Source organism: Fundulus heteroclitus, unplaced genomic scaffold, assembly GCF_011125445.2.
Source record: "Fundulus heteroclitus isolate FHET01 unplaced genomic scaffold, MU-UCD_Fhet_4.1 scaffold_144, whole genome shotgun sequence".
NCBI classification, from domain to species: domain Eukaryota; kingdom Metazoa; phylum Chordata; class Actinopteri; order Cyprinodontiformes; family Fundulidae; genus Fundulus; species Fundulus heteroclitus.
The window spans coordinates 275,576-292,498 of NW_023396556.1; the positions used below are offsets into that span (position 1 = coordinate 275,576).

The 16,923-nt window shown below is 39.1% G+C and overlaps 1 protein-coding gene across 1 annotated transcript in view; it reads left to right on the plus strand.

Annotated features, from left to right (window-relative positions):
* The window catches only part of LOC105930540 (glutamate receptor, ionotropic, delta 2), a gene marked incomplete at its 5' end in the record, with an annotated part of 302,244 nt that overhangs the window by 267,831 nt on the left and 17,490 nt on the right, over nt 1–16,923 (plus strand). The window contains 1 exon segment of the mRNA XM_036129181.1: nt 16,006–16,246. Coding sequence (XP_035985074.1) covers nt 16,006–16,246 — 241 coding nt within the window.

Below are 16,923 nucleotides of genomic sequence, written 5' to 3' on the forward strand. Positions count from 1 at the left end.
GTTTGAAGCCAAACACAAATTTCTCAAAAATATCATTGCCTTCAAAAATTCTGCAGATGGGAAAAAAACATGTTTTTTTTTTCTAAAACTTTGGAATGGAAGAGCAAAGGAGAAATGGGCCTAAAACGAGCTGAAAACAAGGGGTCCAAGATATGTTTTTAAGAAGTGACCTTAAACAGCATTTTTGAAAGTAATTGGCACAATTACTGAACTAAGACAGAAGTTAATAAAAAAAAAAAACATCTGGGTAGGACCAATGAAAGTAATACATCTTTTTAACAACAAAGTAGGAAGAAAGGTAAGGGCACAATTAGTAGTTCTCATGTGTTGCACAATTTTTGTTCAAATAAGAAAAATACATTTGTTCAAACTGTTTAAAAACAGCAAAGCCAGCAGGAAGAACCGAGAAACAACATTAACAGGTGCACCAATATCATGTCAAACAGAAGCTCCTTTTTCAAAGAAAAAGGAGAGAAATAGTGACTGAGGCATCAAGTGAAACAGATGTGGGTGGATTTAAAACCAAGTTAACCGCATTAAAGAACGTCCTAGGGCGATGGCTGTTGTTATGATGTTAAACAAAAACTGGGGTTTTCCTTCTCTAACAGGTACTGAGCAAAAAATGTTTCTTAAAGAGGCCAGAGGAACATGCAGTCTGTTTTTCTTCTGCTGCCATTCTGCCTTTTAGCATTGTCATCTGAGTTCACATGTGGTAATCTTGTGAACTCAGGTGAGTTCACAACCTTGTTCAGCTTTGGGTTTTGACTTTACGTTTAACAGGAGCAACAAAGTCCAGAATCTCAAGTGTCACAAACAAAATAAATAAAAACATAATGAGGTATCCAGAGCAGCTGAAGTAGAGAACTGCAATTCCATAAAAGAAGCAGAAAAATGTTCAGAAGTAGCATAATTTAGGAAGCCACAATGGTAACCTGTTGCCAATGGTCTACTGGTTGCAGAGAGAACAGTAAATTCAATAAAGATGGATGAATGATCTGAGACTGCAGAATCAGAAATTGCATTGCATGAAATAGACAGTCCATGTGATATAATACAGTTCAGAGGATGTCTGATGTGACAGGTTGGTCCATGAACAGATTGCATCAGATTAAAAGATGCCAAACGCCTTAAAATATCAAAGGACAGTGACTCAGTGGTACAATAGAAACAATTTAAAATCCAAACAGATTATCATATCCGGGAAGTAAATCTGCAAGAAATGCAAAAAACGCTTGAATACAATCCATATTATACTTAAGTGGGTGGTAAATAAGCACACATAAAACAGGATGTGTGAGCTCAGCCACAAAAATCTGCAGCTCAAAAGAAGAATGAGTAATTGTAGTCTACGGTCTGCATTTTAAAATCTTCTCTGTGGGGGATGAGCAGTAAAAATATGCTGTTGTCACCTGGTTAATTCTGGTTTCCGTCAACAACAGATAACCCAGGTGGGGAAATCTGTAATTAAGTAATTAAGGCTAAAGGTTTGTGAGCGAAATGGAGTAGAACAGAGGTATCCACATAGTGGACTCATTTTTCTGCTGGGAAGACTCACCAAATGAGAGTAGATTCTCTACCACGTAGTCCCGTTTGCAGATATTTTTGTGCCTGCTATGAGGAAATGTGCCAACAGTGTTCGTGTCAGTGGGACGAAACCAGTGGTAGCAAATATTCAGAGGGACAATGCATATCAAAAAGGCTGTAGTAACGTGGAATCCTGCTTCATACCTGCTAAAGCTGGTATGAAGATGAAGGTAGGTGAGATCGAAGCATCCCGAGGCTACTGCGATGCCGACTGCTGTGGGTAACCAGTCAGACAGAATGCCATATATTTATATTAAACATTTAACGAATATCAATTATAAAAAATACAGTCAAGGTGTATATGATTGTTTCCTCCTTGACTCCCTTTGTCAAAATTTGCATGATGCTCAATGGTTGAAATTTAAAAATTAGCAAATATCCACCATCATGGTAATGTTATGTATCACAGTCACATACATTTAGATAATATAATACTTTGCATCTCAAGAAAAAAAAATTGTCATATAACACCAGTGTCATATAACACCAGATGCCTTAGTGTTTCCCCAAATGTCTTCTGGCATGTCAACAATCAGTCTCAGATGACCTTTATCCTGAGTGGATTATACCATTTAACCATACTTCAGAATTGTTTCCTGACAAAAGTGCTTGTGTAATGCTCCCAAGGAGAAGCCTGACCTCACTAATAATCAGTATGTCACTCTACCCATACAGACTAATTGAAATGCTGACAGTGCCGCTTTCACCTTGGAAAAAAAAAAAAAAAAAAAACTTCTTGGAGCTGGTGTTCCTCTCTGCATTTCAGTACCCGTACTTCTGCATTTAAATCACACACACTGACGCATGCTTGTCTGACCCTGCTTTCATCAGAAGCTGCAAAACTTTTTACACTTTATTATAGGAACATTATTTTCTCCATCATGTTTTCCTGAGGGACTAACTCGAGTGATGCAGCAGGAGAACGCTGATGCTGCCAGCTTTTTGTTGAGCGAGTAAGTGAGCTGTCAACCCGGTGTTGTTCTCATTTAAGGAGCTGACAGTCAGCAGCCGTCTCAGCACGAGAAACCCATTTTAGCATAGCGCCTCTTTCTCTCGTCCCCCTTCTTTACCCCTTCTCTGCTCATTTTATTTGACATTCTTCCTCTGGACACTCATAATATCCATTGTCTTTTTTTTTTTCTTTCCTTAAACTTACCAGCTATCTCGCTCTATCCAGTCTTCCCTAACCTCTCCTCTTACTTTCCACAGCTGTGTGTTGTCAGCCATTCATTCAGCCTTAACACTGCAGAGGTTTCTAACTCAAAATTCTCTACTGTTTTTCAATTCACTTAGCTTCTACCTCTGCCCTCTGGTTCTCTGTCCATCCATCTCCTATAAGCAAATTCAAATGTTCATTTTTGTCTAATTGATGTTTTGCTGCTGCCAAGATTACAAGGAAAGGATATCTGTTAGATAATTTTCCGTTCTTGAGATGACACTGTACCGTATGTCTTGACACCTCTTACAGAAACAGTTCTGATCATCTTGCTATTTTTAATTCACCTAACTGTTTCATATTCTGTTTAATCACCTAAACCACTGTGCCCTGTAATTTACCTCACTACAGTTGCTATAAAGCCTTAAGTTTAAAAAGAAGCGTTGGAGATCACCTTCGTTTATGGTGGCCTATAGATGAGCCTGGGGCAAGACTGCAGAATCAACACAATATCTGGAGTTATGGTGCATTTAAAGAGCTGTATGTGAGACTTTTACTGTCCTGTGGCAGAAAATAGCCCCAATATATTGAGAGAGGGTTGGAAGCAAAGCTGATCGATAGCAGTGACTCAACAATCTGTTTGCCAGGTGCTGAGATAACCGGCGTTCAAAACTCACTTTGTTGCTTCTAGTCTGTTTTTGCAGCAGCCTCGTTCTGTATCTGAGACAGAGAGACTTCCCCATCCATACCTCAACAGTGGTGTAAAAACATGGCTTTCACCTAACTGTAAATTCTTCCTCAACTAGGGTCATTTATAATACTAACACTAGAGCAGCACTGTGGGCACTAAGAGTGCTAGACCTGTAACTTCCAGGTTTACATCTGTACAATCCCCCAAAAAAAACCTGAGTCTGTGGAGAAAGTGTAAACAGTGATGGATCCACGCACAATACACTGTTGGTTTGTGTTTGCCTACTGAGTTCATTATCATGAACTCTCAGGTATTTGAAGGAGTTAACTTGCTGGACATCATGCCCGTGCATGTCCACCAAGAGGTGATCTCCAACTGACCTGGGATCCACCACCATCTCCGCTGTCTTATATGGATTAGTAAGATGGTGAGCGTCACACCAGCTCAGCTCACACACTCACCCACTGCACACCTCTGGCTCTTCAAGTAGAAATTGTTTGTTTAGCAGACTGAATATACAGCAGACAGTGTCATCGGGAAGTTTCACAACATATAGATTTAGCTGGGAGCTAACGCAGTCATTAGTGTAAAGTGTGAATAAAAAAGGTGAGCTGACACAACCCCGCCAGCCCCACTGGTGCTAAATGGTATATCTGAAAAGACAGAGTTCAGTTTCATTTGTATGTTCTAAAACATAGGAAAGAATGACACCACTTCAATAAAAATGGATTTGCATTCAGCAATATCAGTTTTCTTCAGGATAGGCTACAGTATGTATGAATTGAATTAAAAGCAGAGCTAGAGTCAATAAAAAAAACCTGTCTTGCATATGCAGAGGGACTTTACAGCTGTTTTAAAACCAGGTGTATAACAGTTGAAATGGCATCACTTGTACTCTGCTTACTTTTGTATGCAAACTGATATTGATTACAGTTAGGTGAAAGCCAGGCTTCAGCTCCACCTGTAGCTCATTGATCAACATGTGATTTCATCACGATGGACATGAGAGACAATGGTCTAAAATCATTGCTTACCTGTGGTCATACTTTCTGAGGAATAACAACAGATTTATTTTTCAAATTTGGGAACAGAATGAGTGTCAAACAGAGAGCCAGAAAAGCTAATGCCATGCTGTTGTGAGTTCCTTAGGAAATGTATTTAAAATAAAAACCATTATACAAACCATCAGGTCCTGTAGCTTTATTGGTATGCAATGATTTAAAAACTTTTACGATTTTCTGTAGTCAGTCAATTAAAATTTTGTCTTTATGCAGATTACAATTAATCCCCACAAAGATTTTTATGGGATCCTTCCTGATTATTCTTTTCAGAGAGGATATAAAAATCCTTTAGCTCATTAGCTCTGGCAATATTATTAACAGACCCAGGTTTCTTTTTTGAGACCATGTTGATCATGCTGCGGATTGAGTCCCACAGCCTCCTGGTGTTAGCTGTGGACTGGTCCTGTTCGACCCGTTTCCTGTGCCACCGATCCTTTCGTGCAGCCTTGACTCCCACAGCGTCTCTTGTCTTGAACGCCCGAGTCTTCACAGCGATGCATTTCCTTTAATTCTTGTGTGATGTAAGGCTTGTTGTTTGGGTACTTTTTAATGTTATTTTTTGGAACGACCGAATCAATACCAAAGGAAATGCATGGTGTGATTAATTCCACAGCCATGTTAACATCTGCATCCTGCAAGAAAATATCCCAATCTGTACACAGGAAACACCCTTTCACTTCCTCGAGTTTATCCGATGATCACACTTTAACAGAGTGGACTTCAGAGTTGTATAATTTAAAGAATGATTTACAGGTGGCGAGGAGCTGGATAACATCATTGTCTGAATTGCCCAGGGGAGGTCTGGTACTGGCAGTATGGTGGTCTTTAATATCCCGTATCACTTCCAGACTCTTGTTATTCCTGGTGTTACAGTGAACTTAAGCCCAGTTGATGCTTGACACCTCCGCAAGGTCTGCACGGGCATGCTACATCATTTTGTGCGGCCAAATCTTTACGCTCTGTGCACCTAGGAAAATTTCTAACTACGCAAACAGTCCCGCATTGGAAAAACATGGCCGACAAACAAGGGCTCCTTCTGGCGGAGGTTTGTAAATATAGACATCTGTTTATAATTGACTGCCTCCAGTTGCAGTCACCCCAGGTTTTTTGCATAAAAAATGTTCTGAATTTGTAGACTTCTGCAGTAATAAAAAGACTCTTGCAATAGAAACTATCTTTTAACATATTTAATCGAAAAAGGCAGATGGTTGTTTACAGTTTCAGTAGTGGACTCTCATACGCACCAATGCGAGATGGGTAGATTTCCGGACGCCAGAGAATGTCCAACTCTCAGTCACGGAGGCCTATATGGATGAGTAAAGCCTGCTCAGGACTGGTCGATTACCCCATGTTGTCTTCCGGGATCCACGTCACTATTAGAGCTTGGCTTCAGGGAAGATAACTGTCCATGTGTTTGCATGCCATGCGTTTGCCTGGTAACTGTCTTTCTCAGCCAAACCTTCTGTCATCTCATAATCCATAACACGTATTTATGATTCGGCCCAAAAAAGATCTCCGTGATCAACAAATTAACAATTCCAGGACAGAACTTGCTGTTACTCTTGGAGGGAAGTAAGAAGCTTAAATGTTGGAAACAACTGTGTGTTCTACTTCATTGTGCTGTGGAATGTTGTATGCTGAGTGTAGGAGCACAACACTGCCCTCTAGAGTCTAGGAGAACAGTGCTCCTTTGGAGGAAAACCTGCATGGAGCATAAATGCTGCAGACGTTGTGTCAGCACGTCTCATTGCGGCGCATTGTACTGTCTGTCAAGCATAAAGCAACCTTAACTGATAAAAAGCAGTCATAAATATATGATATTCAAACTGCAGTAGTTAAAAGCACAGTGTATAAGCACTAGATTGTCCGGTTTGTCCTGAATATGAGAGTGAACACGGTCTGAAATCTGGCCGGCTGCTCTAATGGCATTCCCACACGTGGAATGCAAGCAACACATACAAATATGTTTGTAGAAACACAAGGTAAGCAATAAGTTTAAGATGTCACGCAGGAGCTCTACGTCGGGGTTTCATATTCTGTCTCTGACAACTAAGTTTCTACACCATCCGTCTCTGATGCATACGCAAACACCTCTTCCTCATGATCTACCAGAGTTTATATTTCTGCCCTGATGCACGTGTGTGGACCCATCAACTCTTATCCAATTGTCGCTGAACCATATTTCAGTTGAGACTTGTTGAGAGTCTGGCCTTATGGCTTTACTAGGAGTTTGTTGTAGGCTCCAGCTTGTAGGTACAGGTTGTCCAGTTTTGTTATTCAGTGAGCTGGTGGTGCAGAGCTCTCCAAACCTGCTGTGTCGCACCACGTTTCCTGCCCTGCTTCCTAGGCTTCCTGCCCTGACAACGGTCTGCTGGTGAGATCGTTGTAGCAGACTTGGCACGTCATCCAACAGGCTAGGCGTAGCCAGACCTCCGTGGTCCCACAAACCCAAAATTCAGTCAGGCTGTAAACAAGCCACTCTGAGTTATCAGCCCTGTTAGGAGCAGTGGGCTCTCAGAGCCGGGGAGCGGCACACGAGAAATGGACATCTGGATTTCTCTCTTCGACATTTTACCAATGCAACATTTTTCTGATGGAGTCCTTTTTAAGTCGATGCCTCACTTGCACAAACTTACTTGGCTTCATTTATAAATATCTGTCTACACTTTATGGCCAGTTATCGTTTTTCCCCTGTGTTGTTTCTTTTTTTTTTTGCCGCTGTTTTTTGTCATCCACGCTTTTTTATTTCTATATCTTGAACCTTTTTTTTCCCTTTTCATTCAATTTATTATTTTTCTTTCTAGCCTTGTGCCCTTTATGCAAATGGCTGCGATGTTTCCTTTTCTGGATCAAACTGACTAATAACGTGTGATCATCCCACCAACAAGGCTGCAGCCATAGAGTTGCCATGGTAACATCCTGTCTAAACGCAATAACGGCTACTGCGGAGGGAATGTTGAGTCAGTAATAGGGTGTGTAGACACACAAGAACACAACACCTTCACAGCCCGCCTTTAACACATGGGTGACCCAATGCTCGTTTGCTTTAACGACCAGAGGGAGACTTGTCCTCGTATATCTCTAAAGGGATATGCAAGCATCTTAAAGCAAGTGATAAGTCATTACACACGCCACTAATGCACGTGTTCACCGGGCCAGCTGTTTCAGAGACATACGTACATGTAACACCCGTGGTTGCGTCCTATGTTCATGTGGTTCTACTGGTGTGCACCTGTGTAACGATCCACATGTGAGACAGATGTTGCAAGCAAAAAGACCTGAGTCTTTTAAGCACCTGATGTTAGGGCTATAACATGCACTTTGCTTTTCTAATGCATTCTGCTGACAGTAACACTTAAACTATTCACCATGCCTTAGATTTTTGTTTATTATAAAGTATCTAATGTTGCAGCAAATGTAAAGCTGTCATTTATGCAACAACCTACCTCTTGTGCTCTAAGGACATGACATTGAAAGATGTTGTGCATGTTTTTAGAATGAAATTGGTCTCTCTGTGATTTTAAGTGATCTGTTGGTATGAAGGTATCCTGATGGATTACTAAATTACAACCCGATGCAGCAAGAGATGACTCCTTAAGGAAATAAGAAGAATCAGTGAAGGAAAAGAAGCAAAAGCTGTTGTCTTTTTCCATTAATTCAGACAAGTACTTAAAAAGGTAATGAGGGGGGAAAGTACTTGTTAGTGGCGAAATAGAATTATTTATTTTCTTTTGCTTGATAATGAACTCCACAAAGCAGTGTAAAATAGGGAAGCTGGCATAAAGGTACAAAGCTTGTGACACGTGTTAAGAAACACTCTAAAAAACACACACTTTAAAAATGGCTTGTAGCTTTCATTATTTTTTTTCTTTAGTTTGTCATTGTTTTCATTTTGTTTTCTATCGTTGTTTTTTTTTACCATGGAGAGTGAGTTTTTTAATATAATCTTGCCTACAGACATTTAAAGTTAATTTCAACAGTCACAGATTTGTCTTTGTTGTTGTTCTTACTTGCTACAGTTTTTCATGCCTGTGTGTGTGTCTATGTGTGTGTGTGTGTGTTGTTATTTTTTTCACTGAGGAAAGATGTTTTTTGTTTTTTTTTTTTGGTGAGAAAGCGACAGCCAAATTAGAGGGCCAGACAGATGGTGTACTGCAGGAACCCTTTGACTCAACCAGTGTTTTTGTCAGGCAGAGCACATTGGCCTTTCATCCTGCCTGTCAGCCATGGCATAGAGACAAATGGAGAACAGTGGTAACTGCTTTTGTGTATTAAAAAAAATGAACATCAACATGCTCACTTTCTCCGGCACTTCCACTCACTAAGCCCATTTAGCTGTGAAAACCTAGCTATGAGTGACAAATGTCTGTGATCTCCTCTGTTCTTTGCGCTTGTTCTGATATGGAGTTTGCCTACATTATAATAGGGATTGATAGTGATGTTAACTGCTTAATTAGATTTTTTTTTTTATTGTGAGAACTGAATTTCTAGTTTCTGAAGGCCTGCTCTGCTTGTGGGGGGTGCTACAGAGGTCATGTCAATATGTTTTGCACATGTACAAAATAATGCCAAAAATCTAGATAAAGCTTTAATAGCATTAAGCACTGCATGTATATATTTCAGTGCATTGTCCAAATGGGTTTATGTAAAATAATAATCTTAGGAATCGCTTGGACTGCATTCCATAATATCTACTTTTCAATACCAGATGCAGCATTCTACATCATTACAACATTACAGTGGGAAAACATAACATTGAACACATTGTTGTTTTTTTTCTCTCTTATATGTCAGATGGGGTTGATGACATGATATCCACACAAGATGTTTAACAACCCAAGATACCTGCACATACAAACAAGTCATAACAACTTTAGTTCATAAGTTATTTGTAAAAAAGCATAAAGAAACAGGGATTCCCAATTGAATACAGGTAGAAAAGGAGGTGCAAAGGGAAATAGAAAACTGATAAAATGGCCAATATCTGTCTGTGTTTAGAAGCCAGTCCTGTCTCCTATCAATGGAAAATTATAGAAGTTTATTTCATTCTAATTGGTAGCCTATAAAAAGGTTTCTCATTACCAAGGTATCACACAGAAAGTCTCATTGGGTAAAGCAAAAAATCTCTCTCAAGACTATTACAACCATATTGTTGCAAAGGTCACTTATGACATTGGTTGCAGACATATTTCTAAGTATCTGAATGTTCCAGTGAACCACTTTGGGACCAACATCCAGAAGTGGAAAGAATATAATTTTACCATAACCTAACCACAAGGTGCTCCTCACAAGATTTCTGACAGTGAAGTCAAACTCATAAAAAAAAAGATTTTATTTTTTTTTGGCCACAGGCCAAGGACCACTCTGTGGGGCATTAGAAAGACTTGGGAGCTACAGTAGCTGGCACAGTTGTTTCAAAAACACTCATCCCCCAATGTGCACACACTGCGCAGAATTCCACTGCTGAAGGCAACGCGTGTGAAATTAGATTTTGGGAGAAAATATTCTCTTTCAGTGAGATTAAAACTGAGCTTTGTCTTTGCAAAAACCCAACTTTGGTGGAGAAATGACATAACCTCAAAAACATTTTAACAGTTTTGGATGTGAAAATGTCATGGTATAGGTCTGGGTTTTTTTTTAGGCATATTGTACTGACAAAATGTAATTTGTCAAAAGAAGAGTGGATGGAGAAATATACATAGAAATTTGTTATAAGATTGTTAAAGATAAAACAAGGGTGGAGTTTTTGGTAAAACAACGATTCCAAACGTACAACTAAGAAGATTTGCAACAGGTATCATAGAAAGAAAATAAAGCTGCAAGAATGGCCAAAGTCAGTCATCCATGTACTGTGGGAAAATGTTAATTTGTTTGATGCTTATTATCCCTGCTGTATGTGTGCTGCTGTACAAGGACACATGAGAGCCTGACCGTGATCAGGAGGCAGAGCAACATTTATGTCAATGTACAAGATGGAAGACTCAAAAAAAGATTGGAAAACAATCGGTATAAGATGGTATCTAGAACACTACGCAGCTCTTAATAGGCAGTAGGTAGGCTGAGTCCCTGGAATATTGGAAGGCAGTCATAGAGCCAACACAGCAACAAATACAAATGCACAAACTCAATCAATTAAGTGTCATTTCAATTAACCTAATTCCCATTTGCGATTTGACAAAGTTGAATTTCTGTCGAAAAGCCAAAGTATCCAGACTAACCTCACAAAGAAAGGCATCCGGAAATGAGTAGTCGTAGTATCAAACTGAACTACTTCCAGTAGGTAAATCCCATGTAAGCGTAGTGTTAGTTTCTGCTTAATGTGCTACACTTAGGGCAGGGCTGTACGTTTTGATGTTATGAACTGTGGAGCTTTAAGCATCAGCCACACTTTTCTCATTTCTCCCGTCTTTGTTGTTCTGTATATCAGGGCACAGGATAACAGCAGTGAGACAAATGTAAATGTATCCAGTATGTGTGTGAGCAGCTATGTTCTTGTCAGTGCATGTAAGTGTTCTGGTTTGATTCAAGGGCCCATCAGGGAAGCAGCCTTTGCATAACTCTGATAGACCAATTAGTGCAGAATGATAGATGATGAGCTGCACTGGCAGACAGGGTCGTAATAGAGGGCTGAGAGGAAGCACTCTGTCCTGAATCTCAAATCTGTTCTGCTATGTCCTCTCTCCGAAACGTTAATGATACATGAAGCTTTAGACACACCCAAATAATTACACCAGGGAAAGAATTTGTATATTTGAAATGTTTGTGTTGATCCATCTATCTCATCTAAGCCTTTTCTGTTTGATGTTTAGTTTGACAGTCTTTTTTATCTGCCTTTCATGAGTTTTAGATTAAGCTCAAGTAACCCTTCAAAATCATATAGATTTCCCTGCATGATGCCTGGCATGTTTATGCAGAAGACATCGGCTCAAGAAAAATTATCTCAACCCCTGCCTCTTTTAATAATGATTGAATTTTTCCTGCGAATGTCCAAAGTAAACGTCTTTACAGAATCTGGCCGCAGTTATTTACTGCCCACATATTACAATGTTGTAACAATATCCAGAGACATTAATCATGAATCGGGGGGTTGTTTATAAGTGTCACACAAAATCTTTTAAGCCTGACATTTTCATTTCAAATAAAAAGTCAGCTTATGAGTAGAGATAACGGGCAGCTTCCCAAAACATGCAGTTATACTCTATGTTTTACTGCCATTTAAAGAAAAAAAAAAGGCTGACTAGACTTCTTTAGTAAATGGCTATGTTACATGCAAGAAAAGATGAAATATTTTGACAAAACCCATGGATGTCTTCTTTTTAGGCGGGATTGCTCCTATTCATTCTCATTAAAGTGCATGTAATATCTCTTTCTGTGAAGCTGTGTCAGAGCCCAGGCTTTTCTATTTTTTTTCTTTCCGTAAAGCATTGGTTGTCAGAGTGACAGATAAAAAGGTCAGAACTGTGTAAAAAGCCCAATGTTACTTTGATTGGAAAGCAATCGTGTTTGAATTCACACAAATGTGTCTGTAATCTCTCTGGAATACATTTACTAGAATAAAAAAAACTGGCAAGGTAGTGTTTCAACTTTTAGGAGCTGATTAGCTGCTAGAAATGGAAGCAAAGGCAATTGCAAATGCAAAGTGTTTTACATGATTAAAATATAAGAAAATAAAACAGAATAAAAGCAAGTTGGAATAAAATGTAGAAACAAAATAAAGCATGGAAAAATAGAAACTAAAAGCAGAAATTAAAAACAGTTGGACTGCAAAGTTGAACTAATGATGTTTCAGTAAAACAGTTTAACTAGAGCATCCTAAGCATACTGAAAGTTTTTTTTTTCTTTTGATAAAGAGAAATATAATATATTTTATTATATAGGTCTATAGTATCTCTAATGTTTAAGAAACCAAGTAGATAAAGAAAGAAAGAAGCACTAACAAACTTTGAAGGTAATGGATTTTAGAACAATGTCAAACTTTTTCATTTTTTTAATTCAGAAAACTTCTGCCTATAAAACTGGAGTGAACCTGTTAAAATAGAGGATTCATTTGAAAAAGTAAGAGTTGCATTAACATATTCTTACTCAAGTATAAGTTCAGAATAGTCATCCAAAAGTATTATTCAAGTAAGAGGGGAAAAAAAAGAATTAGGGGAAAGGAGTAACTGGTATATGATAATTTACAAATACCGGTACTTTTAATGATAAAGTGCAAAAAAATAGAAAATACAAATGTTCTAATATTCTGTTTCAATTCATAAAACTATTGAAAACAGCTTATATAAATGACAACGTGTTTCTTTAGTAGGTCTGGTGTTTGGCTCTTCTTTATTGTTCAGTTCTCTGCAAGTATAAGCCTTTTATATGAGATAAGAAACTGTATCCCCTTTGTCTTGCTTACCAAACGGTAAGCAAGACAAAGGGGATAAATCTACCATGACAGGGAATGAGTCATCTCATTTTACAGCTTTAAATACGTGCTTAATTTGTGTTTTTCCTGAAGAAGACTACATCCATAACAACATCACGGATATTCAGCAATACTAAATATGGAAACTGTCACATTTATTTCCAAATTTGCACATCTACATCTGAAACAATGATTAAAGTAATGAGTAGGTTGTATTAATCCTGAAGTCAAACGTTGCGTTCCCTTTTCCTTTTATTCTTAAAAGTCTTTTTGTTTTTTTTTTACTGGTGAATAATGTCTGTTTTTAATGTAGAGGTGTATTTTAAAGTTTGGGTCTTTTCTAAATTTTACTGTCAAAGGCATTCAAACTCCACTCATCTACAGAGAGCAGTAACCCCCTCAGAGGCCATCAGATGTATTATATCTTCCAAAACCACTCAAAAGATCAAACGAAACCCACTACGGGAATCTAAGTCTCTTATCTCAGTAAAGGTCAGTGTTCATGACTCCCCTGTCTGAATGACATGGGCAATGATGTCGTCCATGGGAGAGATGCATGCTGAAAGTCACTGCTAACCCAGAAAGATATTGAACCTCCTTTGAGTCTGAGAGCGACACATCCTTGTCTGTCAAGCCTTTGGAGAATACTAGTATCAAATCATGGCAAGAAAGCTCCACTGGAAGAAGAGGACGCACCCAGAGTTGGTCTGGTGTAAACAAAGCTCTATATCACTCAAAAGAAGACCAATATCCCTGATATTAAGATCTGCTGCTGCTTTAATATTTGGCATAGCAAAAAAAAAAAACTAAATAACTCAAGACTCTAGTCGATAAAGAACTCGGCTTTTAAGCCATATTATAGACCAACATTTTGAGCGCATCTGTCTCTTCATCATAGTCAAAACTGAATCTCTTTGCACAATAAAAGATGAAAATTGTAGAGTAAACTCCAGCTCTATTCTGTATTTTCTAAGCTCGATGTCCTTGAGCTGTCAAGCACTCGTTTCTGCCACTGTCTACTGGAAGCTGCGCAGAGAATCACGGTTTCAATCAAACCAGTACTTTGGGAAATGAAGCAGAGGGATAGCTCCGACAAAGTAATGCTCCCAACTCATAAGAGTAATTCCACCTATTTAGGCAAAATCAAACTTTAATTTTATTTTTTGTGTTTGTGCTTCCAGTGCATCCTCTTGGCTGGCACAAAGTAGTTGTGATAAGAGAGTTTTCCTACATTTATATCAGAGAGCATTCACTACAGAAGTTCAATAGCCTTGTTGCCTCAGAGAAATAGTTCTTTATATTTTGCGTTTGAATAGATTTTGTTCATTTTATGTAAGAACTACTTTTAAGATTCGATTCATTTTAGTCTGAGATGCAGGTGAAAAATCTTCTGAACTTTGGAGGGAGCTGGTGTCTGTTTTTGCATTTTTATTTTGTTTACATTTAAAATTGAAAGTTGGTTTAATCTTAGGGCTATTTAGTAATATCCATCCATCCATTTTCTATCCTTGCTTAATCCTTGGAGCGGGGTGGGAGGGATTGGGATGGGTGTCTGTCTGTAGTCAAGTTGAAAATGCAGCACATGGCGACACAGACAGGCAATCATCGCCCAATGACCGGCGGAGATGTGTGCCAGCCCCCACGGATATGCATGGAGGGATGGACGGATGGACGGATGGATGGATGGATGGATGGATGGAGGCTATGCAAACTCCACACAGAAAAGCACTGGCTGGGATTCACTTCCAGGATCTTGTGTGGTAGCAGCACCGCCATGCAGCAAATATGTATTTTTTTGTTGTCGTCATTAATATTGCCGACAGTGCAGATCAGTTTGACTTTGTGTCGGGGAATATTACATTTAAAAAAAATAATAAACACCACCTTCATCTATGCAAAAGATTATTTATTGATATAATAAATTACATGTTGGTTTAATCATGTTTTTCCCACATTGGAAAAACTCATAAGTGTAAAAATTGTATGCTTGAATGATACTGGTATGGTTTTAAAGTGGCAGGTAGGTAGATTTATGTCAAAATGATGCATGTTTATTCCGGTTGTGGATAAATGAGCTGGCTGCAGGGTTTGTTTGCATTTGGTGATTTTCTCTGTGTTTTTTTTTTTTTTTCATGAGCTGAAAAAAAAAACTACAGAGCTAAAATCTGTCTTTCTTATTGTCACTGAAACTGAAGGGAGGAATCTGCTCCAAGGAAGTTTTGCAAATCGCTGACGAGTACATTAAGGAATCCTTATTAGGTTTGCTTGGACATGTATGCAATCAAGTTTGTGACTTCATGTCTTAGAGCGTGTTTGCCTTTGTGCATTAATAGCCAGTGTGCTGGCTCACTTTGCTCATGCAGAATGATAACCGTCTGTATTTTTATGAATGTGTCTGTGCGGACATTATATTCCTCTTCTCTCATTTTATGTGTTCCTTTTTTTCATGTCCCCCGCTCCGCTTCATGTCAGATCTCTTATTAAATATAAGCTGCTCTCAGAGTGTCTGCATCTGCAGCTCTCCTGCAAACCAAAACTAACGGCCCAGTTAAATAATAAACTGAAGGCTAACAGAGGGACCACATCAACCTCTGAGCTGTATCCTCTCTGAAGCCATCAATCGTGTGACTAAAGCTAAGCTGCATAATGACATTGTGGCAGCGTACTTGTGCTGTGCTGCAAAACATATTAATGTTAGCCATAATGAGTCTGACAGCCCAATATGGGCATTGGGGGATCCTGGGGAAATTTGATCTGTCCAACACTGCCCTCAAACGGTGGAGAGGAGTTACAGCAGCTGCATTCAAAGCTGCAGTGTTGGGTGTTTGTGCACATGATTCATGAAGATTATTTATTTTCCCTGGCTGTTTTTGAATGGGTAAGAACCATTTGCTGCTCTAATCATAACAATGCAACTCAATTTCCATCAATTACGTGATTATTTTTTTACCCGGGATTCAGCCGCTGGCTTATTACCTTCTATGTTTTCTGATTGGTTTAGTAGAAACCTGACGTTCTGTTTCAAAATAGATTTGTTTTTTAGTCTGTTTCAAAAAAGATGCCTGCCTCTCTTCATATATGCTTCCTTCTCTTGCCTGCACCCTAGAATCCTGGAACTCCAGCAGAACGGCGACATGGACATCCTGAAAGTCAAGTGGTGGCCCAAGGACAGTCCGTGTGACCTCTACAGCTCAGACAAGACGCGGCAGAATGGCAACGCACTCGACATCCACAGCTTCGCCGGAGTTTTCTGCGTCCTGGCAGCTGGCGTGGTGCTCTCCTGCCTCATTGCTATGGTGGAAAGCTGGTGGTCGCGGCGGAAGGGATCCAGAGTCCCTTCCAAGGAGGTATGGGAGGGAATGACCTCAAATAGGAATAATACAGGAGCCCAAGGCATACTTTAGATCATTCCGTATGAAAAAAAGAAAAATATTAATTTGCAGTTCTTTGTAAATACAAAAACGTATTATCGATAGAACTTGTACAAACGTCAGCGTTTTTCATTGGGATGTTATGTGTTTGACCGGCACAAAATAGCTGTTTAATTGCTGCATAAATCTCTCTGTATAAATAAAGCTGCTGTATAAAGGCTTTTTTAGAGAGGACTAGTGAAAAAAACAGCACCATGAAGACCAAGTAACAAACCAGGAAAGGTCAGGAAGAAATTTGTGGAGAAGTTAACGGCATCATTTTAAAAAAAAAAAGAAAAAAGAAAAGATATGGCACAACTGCAAGTCTATCAAGATACGGCCATTAACCTGAACTGACAGGCTGGGAAGGGAGAGCATTAATCAGTGAAGCAGCAGCACAGAGGTCCATTGTAGTAACTCTGGAGGAGTTGCAGAGAGCCACGGCTCTTGACATTACAGTTATTAGTCAAGGACTCAACAAATCTTGCCCTAACGGAAGCGGAATAGGAAGAAACCAGTTTTTTAGAGAGGGCCTTAAAAAGCGTCATCCATGCAAGCCATGGATGACGCTATTTGAAGCGTCACTGAAAAATATCCCATCCTCACAGTGAAAT